Source organism: Humulus lupulus, chromosome 7, assembly GCF_963169125.1.
Source record: "Humulus lupulus chromosome 7, drHumLupu1.1, whole genome shotgun sequence".
Lineage (NCBI taxonomy): Eukaryota > Viridiplantae > Streptophyta > Magnoliopsida > Rosales > Cannabaceae > Humulus > Humulus lupulus.
Window position 1 is genome coordinate 75569699 of NC_084799.1, and position 14823 is coordinate 75584521.

The 14823-nt window shown below is 32.9% G+C and overlaps 2 protein-coding genes across 6 annotated transcripts; one reads left to right on the forward strand and one right to left on the reverse strand.

Moving 5' to 3' along the window:
• The first annotated feature begins 6112 nt into the window (after positions 1-6112).
• On the forward strand, positions 6113-10114 carry LOC133788307 (uncharacterized). 3 transcript variants are annotated; one of them, XM_062225737.1, is made up of 8 exons: positions 6113-6241; positions 6927-7007; positions 7231-7426; positions 7997-8151; positions 8422-8565; positions 8659-8762; positions 8870-9032; positions 9910-10114. In XM_062225737.1, exons 2-8 carry the CDS (start codon positions 6936-6938, stop codon positions 9988-9990), a joined length of 915 nt encoding a protein of 304 aa, XP_062081721.1. In that variant the 5' UTR covers positions 6113-6241; positions 6927-6935; the 3' UTR covers positions 9991-10114. The 3 variants fall into 3 exon arrangements, with proteins under 3 accessions (XP_062081721.1, XP_062081723.1, XP_062081722.1); XM_062225739.1 differs by lacking the exon at positions 6113-6241 and adding an exon at positions 6268-6670; XM_062225738.1 differs by lacking the exon at positions 6113-6241 and having other exon boundaries at positions 6268-7007.
• A 397-nt stretch (positions 10115-10511) lies between these two features.
• Positions 10512-14581, reverse strand: LOC133788306 (aspartic proteinase-like). 3 transcript variants are annotated; one of them, XM_062225734.1, is made up of 14 exons: positions 14337-14581; positions 13571-13908; positions 13429-13489; positions 13234-13328; positions 12983-13095; positions 12576-12744; positions 12426-12465; positions 12147-12211; positions 11907-12020; positions 11752-11816; positions 11382-11541; positions 11168-11287; positions 10920-11008; positions 10512-10848 (listed from the first exon to the last, which is right to left on the reverse strand). In XM_062225734.1, exons 2-14 carry the CDS (start codon positions 13889-13891, stop codon positions 10764-10766), a joined length of 1497 nt encoding a protein of 498 aa, XP_062081718.1. In that variant the 5' UTR covers positions 13892-13908; positions 14337-14581; the 3' UTR covers positions 10512-10763. The 3 variants fall into 3 exon arrangements, with proteins under 3 accessions (XP_062081718.1, XP_062081720.1, XP_062081719.1); XM_062225736.1 differs by having other exon boundaries at positions 13571-13901; positions 14337-14503; XM_062225735.1 differs by lacking the exon at positions 14337-14581 and adding an exon at positions 14261-14281.
• Between the last annotated feature and the right edge of the window lie 242 nt (positions 14582-14823).

The following is a 14823-nucleotide window of genomic DNA, read 5'->3' on the forward strand; positions in this document are numbered from 1 at the left end:
CCTTGACCATGGCCATGTCATCGACGAAAGGCGAGTCAACGTAATAGCTTGCTGCACTCTTTTTAATTGGAGCTGACATTCTAAGAATCTACTGGATGAATGCTTCCATCTCAGCCAATTTACGAGCCAACGCAAGATCTTGGATTGGAAGTGAGTTGATGGTGGTACGACAGGCTGGCTCGCTCACGGCTTGGTGATTCAATCTAATCGTCGGTTGCTTAAGTATACTATGACCAACTCCAATGATGGTCTGACTGGCACCTGGAATCTGTTCCTTTCCGGGTCCAGTGGTTGGCTGACTAGCTCATGGAACCTGTTGTTGTCCAGCTGCCGAGGCTGGTTGGCTGACTCCTAGAGTCTGTTGTGGCCCGGGCGCAGATGAATGTCCATATTTAGTCATGGCTACCTGTTCTCCTACATTGCCAATAGAATTCTGTATGGTAGGCATGGTGGGTGGAGTTTGATAATTCCTTATCGAGGATGATGGAACTGTCTGACTCGGTCCATCATTGATATAGATAGGGTTGAGATCACCCAAAGGTTGCATCAGGCTAATTGGGCCTTGGAAGCGGGATGGCTGAACCTCGGTAGATTGAGAGGACGTGACCTCCATTCGCACGAGCAGGTCAGCATTCTCAGCTTCAAGCCACCTCATTTTCTCGCGTTCTTCATTCATCTGGACAGTAAGGGCAGCGAGCTGGGTGGCCAAATCGGGTGTCTCAGTCACATTTGACATGGTTCTCCGAATGAACTCTTGGATCTTTTGTTAATTGTCTGATTACTAAGGCCCCATGGTGGGCGCCAAATTGTAGATGTGATTTCCTACAATTGATTAAATAGGCACCAACAACCTATCAAGAACAAAGAGAGAGAGAGGCAAGAATTCAATTGAGAGCACCAATGGGGTGTCACCCAAAGGGACTCTGACGCTCAAGTTAGTCGAATTGTAGTAACAATTAATCGAAAGTAGTGAGACAATAATGTAAATAATGATGAATGGATTAATAGAAGAATGGTCAAGGTGACGACGGAACTTGACAATCGAGTCAGGTCTAGTCAGGTCCGGTCAGGCTGGTTGATTCGACTCGCTTGATTGGATTGCTTCGAGAGAACAATGCTAGTCCGAGAGAATAATCAGAGTAATGGTTATCAGATCCCCCGCTCTTAGCCTCTGAGGATTCTCTTTATAGTCATTTTCCTCATCGTTCCAGTTCTGCCTACCTAATCCGTCTTACCCGTTCTTAGTGGTTCTCCCCCCGATTTTTATGGGAGGGGTTGCATATACCTTGACTGTTTCAAGGTCCCTGGCTGACTGAATGTCTCCGGATTCGAGTCCGGATATCCATTGATCAATCAAATGGGTCATTTGGCATGAGTCCATATACGTTGGTTTGGGCCTGACTAGTTAGTCTGGCTAGCTTGTTGGGCCTAGTTGGCTAGTCTGACTAATTTAAGAGGAAATTACATTTTATATGAGATTTTTAATAAAGTGTGAAAAAATATGGCTTTTAAAAAAAAAAAATTAATCTATGGCGTTTTTTAAGAATTTTCACTTTTATGGGTTTATTTTCCCATATTTTTTTTTTTATAAAAGTTAGTTTATGCCATAGTTTTACTCTTAATCAAGTTTTATTAATTTGGAAGGGTATGTTTGTAATTTACTTATTATTTTTTTAGCTTATTTGTTTTTTTATACATTATTTTTATGTAACTAATTTTATATTAAATTTTTCTTTAGTTGTTTTGCAATTTTTTTAATATGAATTGTGTTTATTATTATTTTTTATTTATTATAAACTTTTTTTCTTTTTTTTTTTAGATTGTACGTTTCTTTTTTCAAATCTTGGGTAAGGTAACCAGTTACTTGATTGATCTTTGACAATTATGTAAAACAAAATCCTAGAGTTAGGTTAAATAACATGTAACAGGATGGGTAACCAGTTACCCTGCGAGGAGTAACATTCTGCCATAAGAGGGGTAACCATTTACCATAAGAGGGGTGACGGGTTACTCATATTAAATATGAAAAGAAACATCAAATTTGAAGGAAAAAGATGAAGAATACTTCATTAGATATATATATATATATATAACGCATAAAAATGACATTTTATATATGTAAAAGTTCTTCTCTAAATATATCATATTATATAGCTTAAATAACATTAACAAACCAAAGTGCCTAGAAAAGAGCTTCATTTCATCTTCTAATCCTCACAGATGTTAAAACTCATCACCATTTATACACAGAAGTCAAATGTTGGCTGTGCAATTTAAACTAAACATAATCAGTATATAAACAAAAAGTGAGAAAAATCAAACACCATTTTCGTCGAGTAGGACAGAAGAAAAAAAATGGGAACAAAACAAACCAAAGGTCTTGGATAACACATGACTGAGAAAGCAATGAGTTGAGGACTCTGATGGCCATGGACAATCACGAGAGGTACAAAGATTGGCTAACTCCATTCCATTTAACATAGTTGAAACAAGAGATAGCAACTAATATATATATATATATAGATGTTTAACAGTGAGTACCGTCAAAGAGAATGATGGAGGAGATGCCTATGCTTTGATAGTTGGTTGACGACATTAGAGAACCTAGATTCCGACCGAAGACAACGAAGACGCCAGTTCTTGTTCTTCGCTGCCAACCAAAGACCCTGAAGAATAGATCTCCACCACACAAGCAAGTCGGGCACATCAAAACACTAGGATCTGTGGTTGTTGCCACCACCAACACCTAAACCAGAGGTCGACGATGAAAGCGATCCCCACTTCGCAGCTCCTCCGATCTCCAAGGCGATTAGTTCCGACGCAAACCCGACGTGCATAAGAACACACCAGTGGTTCCGGTCGATCAGAGATTTTGATTGAGAAATTTTTTTTAGGGTCGACCTTCGTCGATTTTGCCCTCTCGGTGTTGAATTGTTCTTCAATTTTTACTTGCTATTTCATTTCCCACAAATTCTCTTTTTTTTTCTTTAATTTCTCCCATAAAAAATAGGGAAAAGTATAATCCTATATTTTTGCATAGTTATGCTCTAAAAGCCATAATATTGAAAAGCTCCCCTAATTTAATGGATCATGTAGACTTAATTTGCCCATTACACTCACCAAAAGATATAAAGTTTAGGGATCTACTGTACAAATAAATTTATTTTAATTAATTTTTTAACAAAGCTATATTTATGTAAAACTCTATTAAAATAATAATAATAATAACAACAACAATAATAATAGGTATGAAAAGACCCCTTTATGTAAGGGATAATTACATTAAGGGATGAAATATCCATTTTAATTACAAAAATACCGCCTATCAACTTAGTTACAGATAATCAAGTTTGGTTTTTTCTAAGCTTATCTTTCTCTCTCTTCTCCTCACTTTAAAAATCTTTTCTAACCACACCGCTGATCGATCGGCTCAAGAGTGGTACCATCACGACCTACTATTCAAGGTGGTCATTTTAATATGTGGGCAGCATATATTTTTTTGCCATTGCCAGAGAAGATGACCAAAATTAAAAGCAACCTTTTAGTTTCTTTTTATATTTTGTTAACAAAAAAGTAACCAAATTTTAAACTTAAACAAAATTTAATATACCAAAAAGTATATTTTTATTTTAGATTTAAAAGATACCATATGGTATTCTAAACAATTTTAAAGTTATTTTAGAGATATTTTAAATAACTTTTTTAAAAATAGACTCTTTAGAATACTGTTTGGAAACTTGCAAACATAACATAAGACTCTTTTTGGTAACTCACTAAGTTAGTTGGTTGCTTTAAATTTGTGTCATACCTAAAAATTTAGTCATATATCAAAATGTAACTAATTAGTATCTTACATGATTTTAAAAGCAACAATAATGTAGCTTTTAAAAGTAGCTATGCAGTATACTAAATGATATCATTTTCTAATAAGTTATTCATGGTAACTTGGAATTATAAGATTAACTTTTTATATTATATGATAACTAATTAGTTTCTAAAATAGGTCTGAAGATAACGTAAAAGTATCTTAAAGAATAATACATGTAAATTATATAAGTAACTAAAAAAATATATTAAAAGTTAATGTGTAGCATACTATAGTTAATTTTTATTAATAAGTTAATGGCAAGTCATTAGTTTCTAAAATAAGTTTGAATGTTACTAAAATTTATCTTAAATAATAAGATACCATAATATAACTTAAAAATAACTAATTGGTATATTAAGATGTTAACAAATAAGTTTTAGAGATAACTAAAAGGTATCCGAAACAATATCATCTAAAAATAATGCTTTTTTTATATATATATATATATATATATATATATATAAACCAATTAGTATCTTACAACCAAAATAAAACTTTTTACAACCTAGAAAAACAAAAATATTCAGTAAGTAGGATAATATTTTTCAAAATTTGGTATAATGTGGCACAACATATGTGTAAATGAGTTGTTTTAAGGTATTTTTGGAATAATTTGTATTTCTAAGGTTTTGTGTAAATTAAAAAAAAATAGAATTTTTAAAAAATATGGCTTTTATATCATTAATGTGCACAAATATGAGACTTATACTTTTCTTAATTTGTATGGGAAATTTATTAAAGAAAAAGTTAAAGTATGGAAACACAATTAGTAACTAACTAAATATATGGAAATGTCATATTTTTTTATCATAGCTATGTTTTCTTTGATTTTGAATGTAATTTTTTTTTCCATCATTTTTTATTATTTTTTCTTTTTTTTCCTTACTTGTTTTTTCTTTCATTTTTTTTCTACCAATTTTTTTCTTTCCATTTTTTCATTCTTCTTCTTCTTTTTTCCATTTTTATTTATTTATCTATTTTTTTTCTTTCATTTGTATTGTTTTGTTTTTTTTTTCATATTTTTTCAGCTTTTTTTTCATTCTATTTTTTCTTCATTTTTGTATTTATTATTTTCTCCTTCTTTTTTTTTCTTTTTTCACACATATGAGCTTTTTTTTCATTTTTTTTTCTTCTTCCATTTTTTTCATTTTTTTCTACCAATTTTTTCATTTATATTTTTTTCTTTTCATTTTTCCATTATTTTTCTTCTTCTTCTTTTCATTCTTATTTAGTCATCTATTTTTTTTCATTCATCATTTCTTTTGTTTTTTTTTTCATTTTTTTTTCATTTTTGTACTTATTCTTTTCTCATTCTATTTCTTTTTTTTTCTTCAATTTTTTCACACATATATTTTAACATTATATAATTATTCTACTATTTTTTTTTTATTATTGTAATTTTTTATAGTGTTTTCCACTATATGTAAAAAAAATTCAAATCAATTACTGTAACACTTATAGAAATACCAAAATTTGGAAAGAAAACTAATAAAAATATGACAACGTGAATGGGTAACTGGTTACTTTTACATTCTGGTGTGTGTATATTTATGGTTTCTTTATGATAACTAGTTACTTATGTTACTGAAATTATAGTTACTTCTTCTTCCTTTTTTAATGAAGTGTTCTTCCATTTTTTTCCTTCAAATTGGATGTTTCTTTTCATATTTAATATGAGTAACTCGTCACCTCTCTTAGGTAACTGGTTACCTCTCTTATGGCAGAAAATTACTCATCTCAGGATAACTGGTTACCCCTCCTGGTGCGTATTATTTAACTTAGCTCTATGATTTTTTTTTAAGATCAATCAAGTAACTGGTTACCCTACCCAGGATTTGAAAAAAAAACGTACAATCTTAAAAAAAATGTTTATAATAAATAAATAATATTTTTAAAAACAATTCATATTACAAAAAAAAAATTGTAAAATAACCAAAGAAAAATTTAATATAAAATTAGTAATATAAAAACAATATAAAAAACAAATAACCTAAAAAAATAATAATCAAATTACAAACATACTCTTCCAAATTTGATTAAGAGTAAAACTATGGCATAAACCAACTTTTATACAAAAATATGGGAAAATAAACCCATAAAAGTGAAAATTCTTAAAAAAAGTCATAGATTAACTTTTAAAAAAAAAAGTCATATTTTTGCACACTCTATGAAAAATTCCATATAAAGTGTAATTTCCTAAAAAAAAAAAATGGGATTGGCCCAATAAGTGTTGGTCCAGCCCATGAAAAATTTGCCTGCTTCGGCCCTTATCATTGATTATAGGACAAAAATTTGTCCTGCCAATGCCAAACGCCAACATCGCGAGTTCGAGATCGCTTAGCATAGAGGGATTTGGTTGTTTCTTTCCCTGAGGTAGACTTTCTCTGTCAAATGATATTCTTCTGCGCCATAATTGCTTTACTCTTTTCGGTTTCATTCTCTATTTTAATTGTGGACACAGCTAACAATAAATTTCTTTTTCTAGCTAAGCACGGCTCCTCAGATCTGTTTTCCTCCATATAATTAATTAATTTCCCACAATTCAGTATTATATCTGCTTTAGATATATTTCTGTGCCAATTTTTAAGAAATATTTAGATTTAGGCTTTGGTTTTTTTGGTTTCTTAATTTCCCCATCCCTATATTTGTGTAAAAGTACCTCTTTTCTCTGTTGAGAATCTGGGTTTCCCTCAAAACCCATTTGGGAATTGGCCTCGATATCAATTATTAATGAAAGTTGGGCACTGTGTCTATTGAAGATAGTTTATGTGTTGACATGTTTGGTTGCTGAGAAAAGATAAGGTTGCATTTATCATGGAATTTTAGTTCTAAAATTGGTTTTAGCTTTGCGCGGTGATTAGTGATCAATATTTATATGCAACTTAAATAGGATATGTTCAAGTAATTTGTGACTATGTAAATAGGATCAAATTGTGTTATATGCAACTTAATTATATTGGGATTTTAAGAATTTAAATTGTGCTTACTTCATGTCCACTCTTCTGTTCTGAACTTTTAGACGGAGTTACCATATTTAAAGAGCTTTCTACTTGATTAGGTAGGCAGAATGGACTACCATGGTTATGGTGGTAGACAAGAAACAGGTTCCCGGGACAAGCGGCACTATGAGAAAGAGCAGGTATCCAGTAGTCTTATCAAATTCTTATACTTGTTTGGAATATATTATTGGGTCATTTGGTTTGACATTAAGTGACTCTCATGAGTGTGGTATATAAAACTATTTGATGGTAATGGTTCCTCGCTGAGATACTCTCTGGGTAGTTAACCAATTTTGGGTTTGTATGTCTATTATTTATGTTACAATGTTATTCACGGCACAATTTTATCAACTTGTGGTTCAGGCATATCAGGAATCTCTTATAGAAGATTTCGCTGATGAATTTCGAATGCCAATTAACCAAAGGCCAACAGAAAATGTTGATCTGGACAATGTGGAACAAGCATCACTGGATACACATTTGAATTCATCTAATGTGGGATATAGACTTCTGCAGAAAATGGGGTGGAAAGGAAAAGGTCTCGGGAAGGATGAGCAGGGTATGTTATTGGTGAATCAATATACCACACTTGTATGTATTTCACAAAAAATTGTTTTCTTCAATTTTATACAATGCTTTTATTTTGTATAGACAGTTTTAACTTCTAATGTCATTATAATATAGTGTTCATCATGTTTGATTTTTAAGAGAAAATTGCGATTCCACATTACTTTTTGTTGTCGCAAAACTGCTTTTGTTTGTTTATGATTAACTTATTTTCCTTTTATTGTTAATTCTTTTCTTTCGTTCTATTCAACTTAGTTTTCTTCAATAAACTAAGAGTTGCCTTGAAGTTTCTTCCAAATGAAACCTGATATAACACATAGTGGTGCTGCCTCTCTCTCTCTCTTCTTTACAGTGTATCATATGTTCACAAACTTTTGAATTCAGCTTCCAATTACGAGTTGGAGCATTGTGTTTGTTTATAGATGTACTTTGCTACAATTTAGACTGATATCGCTTTAGTGCAGCTCAACATGATAAGGCAAATTTTTGTACAGTAACAAATTACCATAGTCTTGGACCCAAATTAAATCTATCTTGTTTGTATTGTTTGTTGTCTGTATAGGAATCGTTGAACCAATTAGATCTGGGATAAGAGATCCCAAATTAGGGGTGGGAAAACAAGAAGAGGATGACTACTTTACTTCTGAAGAAAATATTCAGCGGAAAAAGCTTGATGTTGAGCTAGAAGAGTCTGAGGAGCATGCAAAGAAGCGGGAGGTATGCTTTTTAGATTTGTAACCTAAGTACTTAAAACTGTTAGATAATAAAGGTTACTAAGACTATTAGATAATGTTGAGGTTGATGCTTTACTTTTTCTGGAACTTAAATCTAAATAGCAGAAGGCTGCATATAGCTTATATGCATGTCTTTTGTCGGGAAAGATTTATCATAGGAGACCATCAACTTTGGAAGGTCTTGAGAATTTCGTGCAGTTTTTATTACCTGGTGGCTTCTACTGCCTGCTTCGTGCACATTATGAAAATCCAGGTTCTAGCAGAACGTGAGCAGAAAATTCAAACCGAGGTGAAAGAAATACGCAAGGTTTTCTTTTGCGATCTTTGCAACAAACAATACAAATTGGCCATGGAATTTGAAGCCCATCTTAGCTCATATGATCACAATCACAGAAAGGTATAAGACCTTTGACTATGCAAAATCTTGTTTGCCTTATTTTACTGTTTAATGTTGTCCAAGATTTTTTTTTTATTGAAATGGGACTTGCAGCGTTTTAAAGAGATGAGAGAGATGCATGGTACAAGCAGCCGGGATGATCGCCAAAAACGAGAACAGCAGCGTCAAGAAAGGGAGATGGCCAAGTTTGCCCAACTGTATCCAGTCACTTATTCCCTCGTGTTTTTCTTGTTTCTTTTCTCTTTTGGTATTAGCATTGCTGCCTTGTCATCCTTTTTGTTGTGTTTTCCTTAATACCAACTAGGGCTGAAGCTGATGCCCGTAAGCAGCAGCAGCTACAACAGCAACAAGAGGAATCTAGGGCTGCTGCAGTAGCCTCTGAACTAAAAAGTGCATCTGTGGTTGCAGACCAAGATCAACGGAAGACTTTAAAATTTGGGTTTTCTTCCAAAGGTGGCACTTCTAAGGTATGTGCCTGCTATAGACTGAATATAAATACAGTAAAACCTCCATAAAGTGTTACTCCATGTTGGAATAACTTCCATATAGTCATAAAAAGTTTTAGCTCCAATTTGGGAAATAACTCCACGTTGTAATAAGTTATAACATTTCTTGATTCCTCCCATATAGTCATAAAAAGTTTTAGTCCCAACTTGAGACAAGTTATAAATAAAAATAAACTTCACATTATAATAAGGTATAATATTTCTTGATTCCGTCTTTAGAAAATATGCTTCCACGTACTAATAATTATTTTTATATTAAATATATTTATATATATGTTATTTTATACTTACTAAAAATTCATGATAAAATTAATTATTAATTTAGACTTCTAAAATAATTTTGTATATTTCCAACATTATATAGATATGTATATTGTAGTTATACTTATATGTCATTTTCCGTTATTAATGTTTAGACATTGAATTTGACATATTTTATCAATTATTATTTAATTTAGATTTAAATAAGTATATTTATAACATTTTATAAATATAATTCTATTAAGTTATAAGTTCCTCGTAGAAATAAAAATATGTTGTTCCCAAAATTATTACTATTGAGAGATTTTACTGTAACTGTAATCTAGATACATGATTGAAAACTCAAGTTTAAGTGATCTTTTCCCCTTGGGTGCATTTAGTTCCAAACAGGCATTTAACACTGGTTCTGTAACAAAGCTTGAGAAGGAGAAAAAAAAAATGACGCTAGATATTCTGAGTTTTGCAAGTCCTGTTCAGACATTTTGCAGTTTCAAACAGTTGAAATTAAAAACTGGACAGTGGCTAAATATTACCCATCTTACATATTTCTTTCTCGTTTTTTTCCCTTACTGTACAGATGTCATTTGGCAGTGCTGCAAGGAAGCCAAAATCAGCTGTTGCCTCAGTTTTTGGGAACGATAGTGATGAAGAAAAGTAAGAGTGCCTTTTGCAACTGTGTAACGCTTTTGCCAAACTGGATTGTACTTTATGCTCGGTGTATTTTATTAAGTTGTGAAAATTATGGTTTGCCCTTGAATATTGGATTTTTTTATTTTGAACAATTTTGTCCAGAACCAGGGTTTATTTATTTTGCTGAATGGAAGTGGCTTTCTCTTTATCCAGCTGTTTTTAGGATTCCACGTGCATCAGTTTTTGGGTGGCATCTTCCTAGTTAAATAGAGAGAAATATGATTTTTTTTTTCGAACATTGATATAAGCCATATCATAAAATGATGAATAGATCTCTGGTGTTAAACATAGCATTCTAAATGTTGCTTGGCTCGCCTGCATCTCATCTCATCTAAGTTGAGAATTGCATAATTACTTGAAAAGATGGATTTAGGAAGCCTACTGAGCCATATAATTTAGGTTTTTTAAATTGCGGCTTTGTATAAAATCCTTAATATACTGGATTGTTTAGTTGTGATTTTTTTTATTAAAATAGAGTTACTGTAGATCTGTAATTATAACTAGTCTCAGGATACCGATTTTATTTTTAAGACATGGCATAAGTTTGTCAAAAGAAATAGATACATGATGATCCCCAGAAGATATCAGTACTTGGTTAATCTGTCTCAGCTGTATGGAATCGCATTTTATAGTTATACATGGCTTTTTCACACACATTATATTGAGACAGCCTACTTAAAAAGTCTCCAAATATGACAAAGTAAAAAGATAAAGCAGCAGCTCCCATAGATCGCCATAGTGCTAAACCGCTTCAGCAAAACCCACTTTGAGGTCACCATAGTCGAACACTGTGTGATACACACCCATAAATACATCTCCAAGAATCCTGCAACCACATAATTATAAAAAACATGCACATAAACATGATTCGCAAAATGAGCTAAAGATGATTAATACCAGAGTGGACCCGTTGGAGGAGGCACATCAAAAGCTGAAAACCCACTGATGCAGACTGAAGAAATGCCTTCTCCAGTCTTCAGAATGTACTGAAAACCAAAGCAAAATAAGTTTTAGTAAAACAATCGAAACAAGTCAGCCCTTGAAAATTTCAAGGGTATCCCATGTTAAAATATAATTTATTTTGTATGTTTAGATTAGCTCTTTCCTTTTGACCTTTGACGATCATACTAGTGTTATGGACTAACCTGTTCAGGAGTTAGAGGGAAAGATTTGCCTCCAATGGTGAATGTAATGTTTGGCATGTTTGAAATGCTTTTGCAGTTTATTACTGATTCCCCGGCTGGGCTTGGCAGGCTCTCACAAAGCTGTTGATATCCAAAATACAGAACCCACTATTATTCAGCAACTTTGAGCACATATCAGAAGCCCCGTACTAGTCAAAGTCTTGAAATCGTTTACCTCATTAATATAGTTGAGCACTTTTTCTTTGGTTCCCTTCTGTTTTAGCTGATTCTGAGCCCAAATAACAGCCATCTCACAAACTGTGCATAAAGCAGGATCTTTTGCTGCAACTCCCTCCTTCCTATTCTCCTTATCAACTACTGTTTCGATCCCGGTACTGCATGGCACAGCAGTTAGCTTGTCACTTACAAGGTACTATGGCAGATAGCCTGATAGATAGTGGCTGAAATGCAGTGAGAATAATAATATGCAAATGGTTTTTTTCAGTCAACTGAGTGATTTGAGAGAAAGTAACAATCATTATGAGGAAATATAATGAAACAACATAGGAAGACCAACTAAATTTTGCAATGAGAAACTTTCAGACCTTACATACTCAGCCCCATTGAACAAGCACAAACCAAGCTGTGCACAAACTTTATCGGGTTGTACCTGCAAATCAGGGTATGAATTATCCCTAAGGTTAACCTTTTGATATGCCTAATTAAAGTTTAAAGAGGTGAAGAAGCAAGAAATACACACCCCTGATATCAGTAGATTCCATATGATGTCTCCATATTGTGAAACAACTAGCTTGCATTCTGTGCTCACTACTCCCTTGGCTCCAATAGCATGGTTGATCTCAGTCACAATAGTCTGAGACATGACCAATATATATATATATATATATTAATAGAAAGAAAGAAAAATAATATATCTGATCCAGTGTTGCAGACCCTTTTTAGTGTCAGTTTTTCTTTTTGGAAAGATTGGAGCACATACTGTTGGACCAGCAAGCAAGGACGTTCCTGAATCCACAATAGCAGCACATCCTCCCTCACAAACACCTGAAATAATGAAGAAAAAAAATTGTTTAAGGAAAAAAAATGAAATTGTGTTGTTAAAATTATCAAGAATAAAATCAGTAATCTTTCTCAGTTTTGGGTAATCATCATTTTTGCTATCTCAACAAGTAGATTATAGGATGATTGCTTGGGAAATAAGCTTGTTCTCATATGATTCCGTTATCATATACTCAAAATAACATGACTATGAAATCACCTGTTGACTGGTTTCCAACGAAAATATCTCCCATTTCGATCTGAAAAGTAGAAAATTGTCCGATGAGAGTAGTTTTGTTTTCATCTTCAAGAGAAAATGAAACACAATTATAACCAGAAATGCAATTATCACTTTGTTGGTTTCACTTACTTGCCAGTAACCCTTTTTAGTAACTGGAACATAAGTATGTTTTCCCTTATAGTGCTTTGAGTCAACTCCACCAAAGACAAGTTCACCTCCCATTTTTCCTGCTGGATCACGGTTAAGCCAGAATGAGAAGACTTCTTCACTCACAAGGTCTTGTTGCACCATGTTGTACCTGTAGTACTGTAGTAAATCAATATATCCTTGACACTGCAGCTTTTAAAATTATTAAAATCTACTAAGAGAGGAATTTGCCTGAATGATTTCACGAGAAAGAAAAATTAGCAAATTAACTTCTCATTTTTGCACTGAATGACCAAAAGGGTTGCTCAGGGTAAAAAGCTCTTCTCTAAGATTACATTGAAAATCAAGAAAATAGTGATAATCCAAGTATGATTGGACAAATTGTGTACCAAACGGGTGTAGTATTCCCAACTGATATTTCCTGAAAGCCAAGTCCAAATAGTCCATCAAACTTGGCTACCAAGAACGTGAGACTGCCTTCTCGAGTGGCCTCAATGAAAACCTGGAAGTTGAGAATAAACAAATAAACAAACAAACAATCAATAAAAATGCTTAGCTCACAAGTTTGTGCGACCAAATCATTGCACAAACATTTATTGAAACACAATGATTCTCAGAACAAAGAAAGCAAGAACCTCACCTGATCTTTGACAACAACATCTCCAACTTGAACATAGTCTTGGCTGAAGAAACCAGATATTGATCCAGAACCATAGTCTATTTCACAAGATTTTCCTACATCACATGTCAATAATTAAATTATGAATCAACTCTAGTCTCACAACAGTAGTGTATTTTATATAATTTCTGAACATAAGATCACTGAGAATTTTACCAATGCTAGTATAGGTGCTAGACCGACTTGACTTGTACCGAGAATGGAAATAACAAGCTATCTGCATGCATTTATGATTTCATCGAGTGATTAGGTGAAAAGGAACATGAAAATTTTACAATATCTCAAGCCAAAATCTTACAGAAAAGTAGCATTTTGCTGATGGAACCCAAAGATTGGAACTTCCAGTGTCAAATATGACAGTAAAATTCTGAGGGGGTGAGCCAATACTAATCTCTCCAAAGTATTGGGCATCCAAATAGTTCTTCAAAGGTACTATATCTTCATCTGATGAGCTAACCAAATATTTATGCTCTCTTTCAAACCTGGCAGCTTTGATACTTTCAAGATCAAGGTCTCTCTTCCTCAAGTTAATTCTCATTAAACCATCGGAAGAAGCAGGAAGAAGTGAGCCTATCAAGGCCCATAAGTACAAACCCACCAGCAGATACTTATGCCACATGTTTAGAGCACTATTTCCTGTCAAAAATAGAATCTTTAAAACACTCAAGAGAATAGGCAAAAGGGATTTTTTTTCAAAAATTTCGAAAGAAAAGAAGTATGATATGATTGATGATCACTGTACTTGGGGAAGAATTATCACATATACTACAAACAAACCACAAAAATATAAGACGTGAATACGTTTATATCAAGATGATATCAAATAAAAGAAAAAGGGCTGAAGAAATAAAGGCTTACACTCGATAATTTAGCTACCAAGAAATTTATCTCTATCACATGACATACTAAACCATAAAGCATGAAGTGAAATAAAAGGGGAACACACTTAATTTGGTCAAAAATTAATGAAAAGGATATGATCACTGACCACTACGGACACATGTATGTAAGTGATGATAAAGATGATTATGAAGAAAGGTGTAAGACAGAGCTCAAAACCAGACCTTGGTAAGCTTAGATGAAGATAGTGGAAGATGATGATGATGATGAAGGTGGTGAGAGTAGTGTCCACAAATATGTGGAATCCTCAGAAGTAGGAAATTGCTCAGATTTTCCAAAGAAGCTGAAGCTGAAGCTTGAAGCTGGGATGGTACAACACTCAACTGTCGTGTTGCCTTCTATTTCTACCATACAAAATTAATTAATAAATGTAGCTACAATACAACCACGCGCCATTTTTAGCTCGTCAGTCTCAGTACTCTTTTTCCTTGGTGTTATTTCACTATATATTGAAGAAAAAAAATGGGTGTTAAATCAAGTAGATGTTATCACGGTTTATGTGGGAACAAAAGGTGATTTATATTTTTTGTTGTTATAATATATTTTTCTTGGAGAGTTAATTCTTTTGAAATGATATGTGTTTATAGTAATGTGTAATTTTATAAGAAAAAAAATCTATCATAGTGATATTTTTAAGAAAAAAAATTAGAT

Bases quoted from the DNA above. Each gene is read 5' to 3' on its own strand.
- LOC133788307 (XM_062225737.1), top strand. From the start codon at position 6,936: ATGGACTACCATGGTTATGGTGGTAGACAAGAAACAGGTTCCCGGGAC. The intron at 7,427-7,996 runs GTATGTTATTGG...TTGTCTGTATAG, and splicing joins TCTCGGGAAGGATGAGCAGG to GAATCGTTGAACCAATTAGA. The intron at 8,152-8,421 runs GTATGCTTTTTA...ATGAAAATCCAG, and splicing joins AGCATGCAAAGAAGCGGGAG to GTTCTAGCAGAACGTGAGCA.
- LOC133788306 (XM_062225734.1), bottom strand. From the start codon at position 13,891: ATGTGGCATAAGTATCTGCTGGTGGGTTTGTACTTATGGGCCTTGATA. The intron at 13,329-13,428 runs GTAAAATTCTCA...CATGTGATGTAG, and splicing joins TAGCACCTATACTAGCATTG to GAAAATCTTGTGAAATAGAC. The intron at 11,288-11,381 runs GTAAACGATTTC...GGATATCAACAG, and splicing joins TGCTCAACTATATTAATGAG to CTTTGTGAGAGCCTGCCAAG.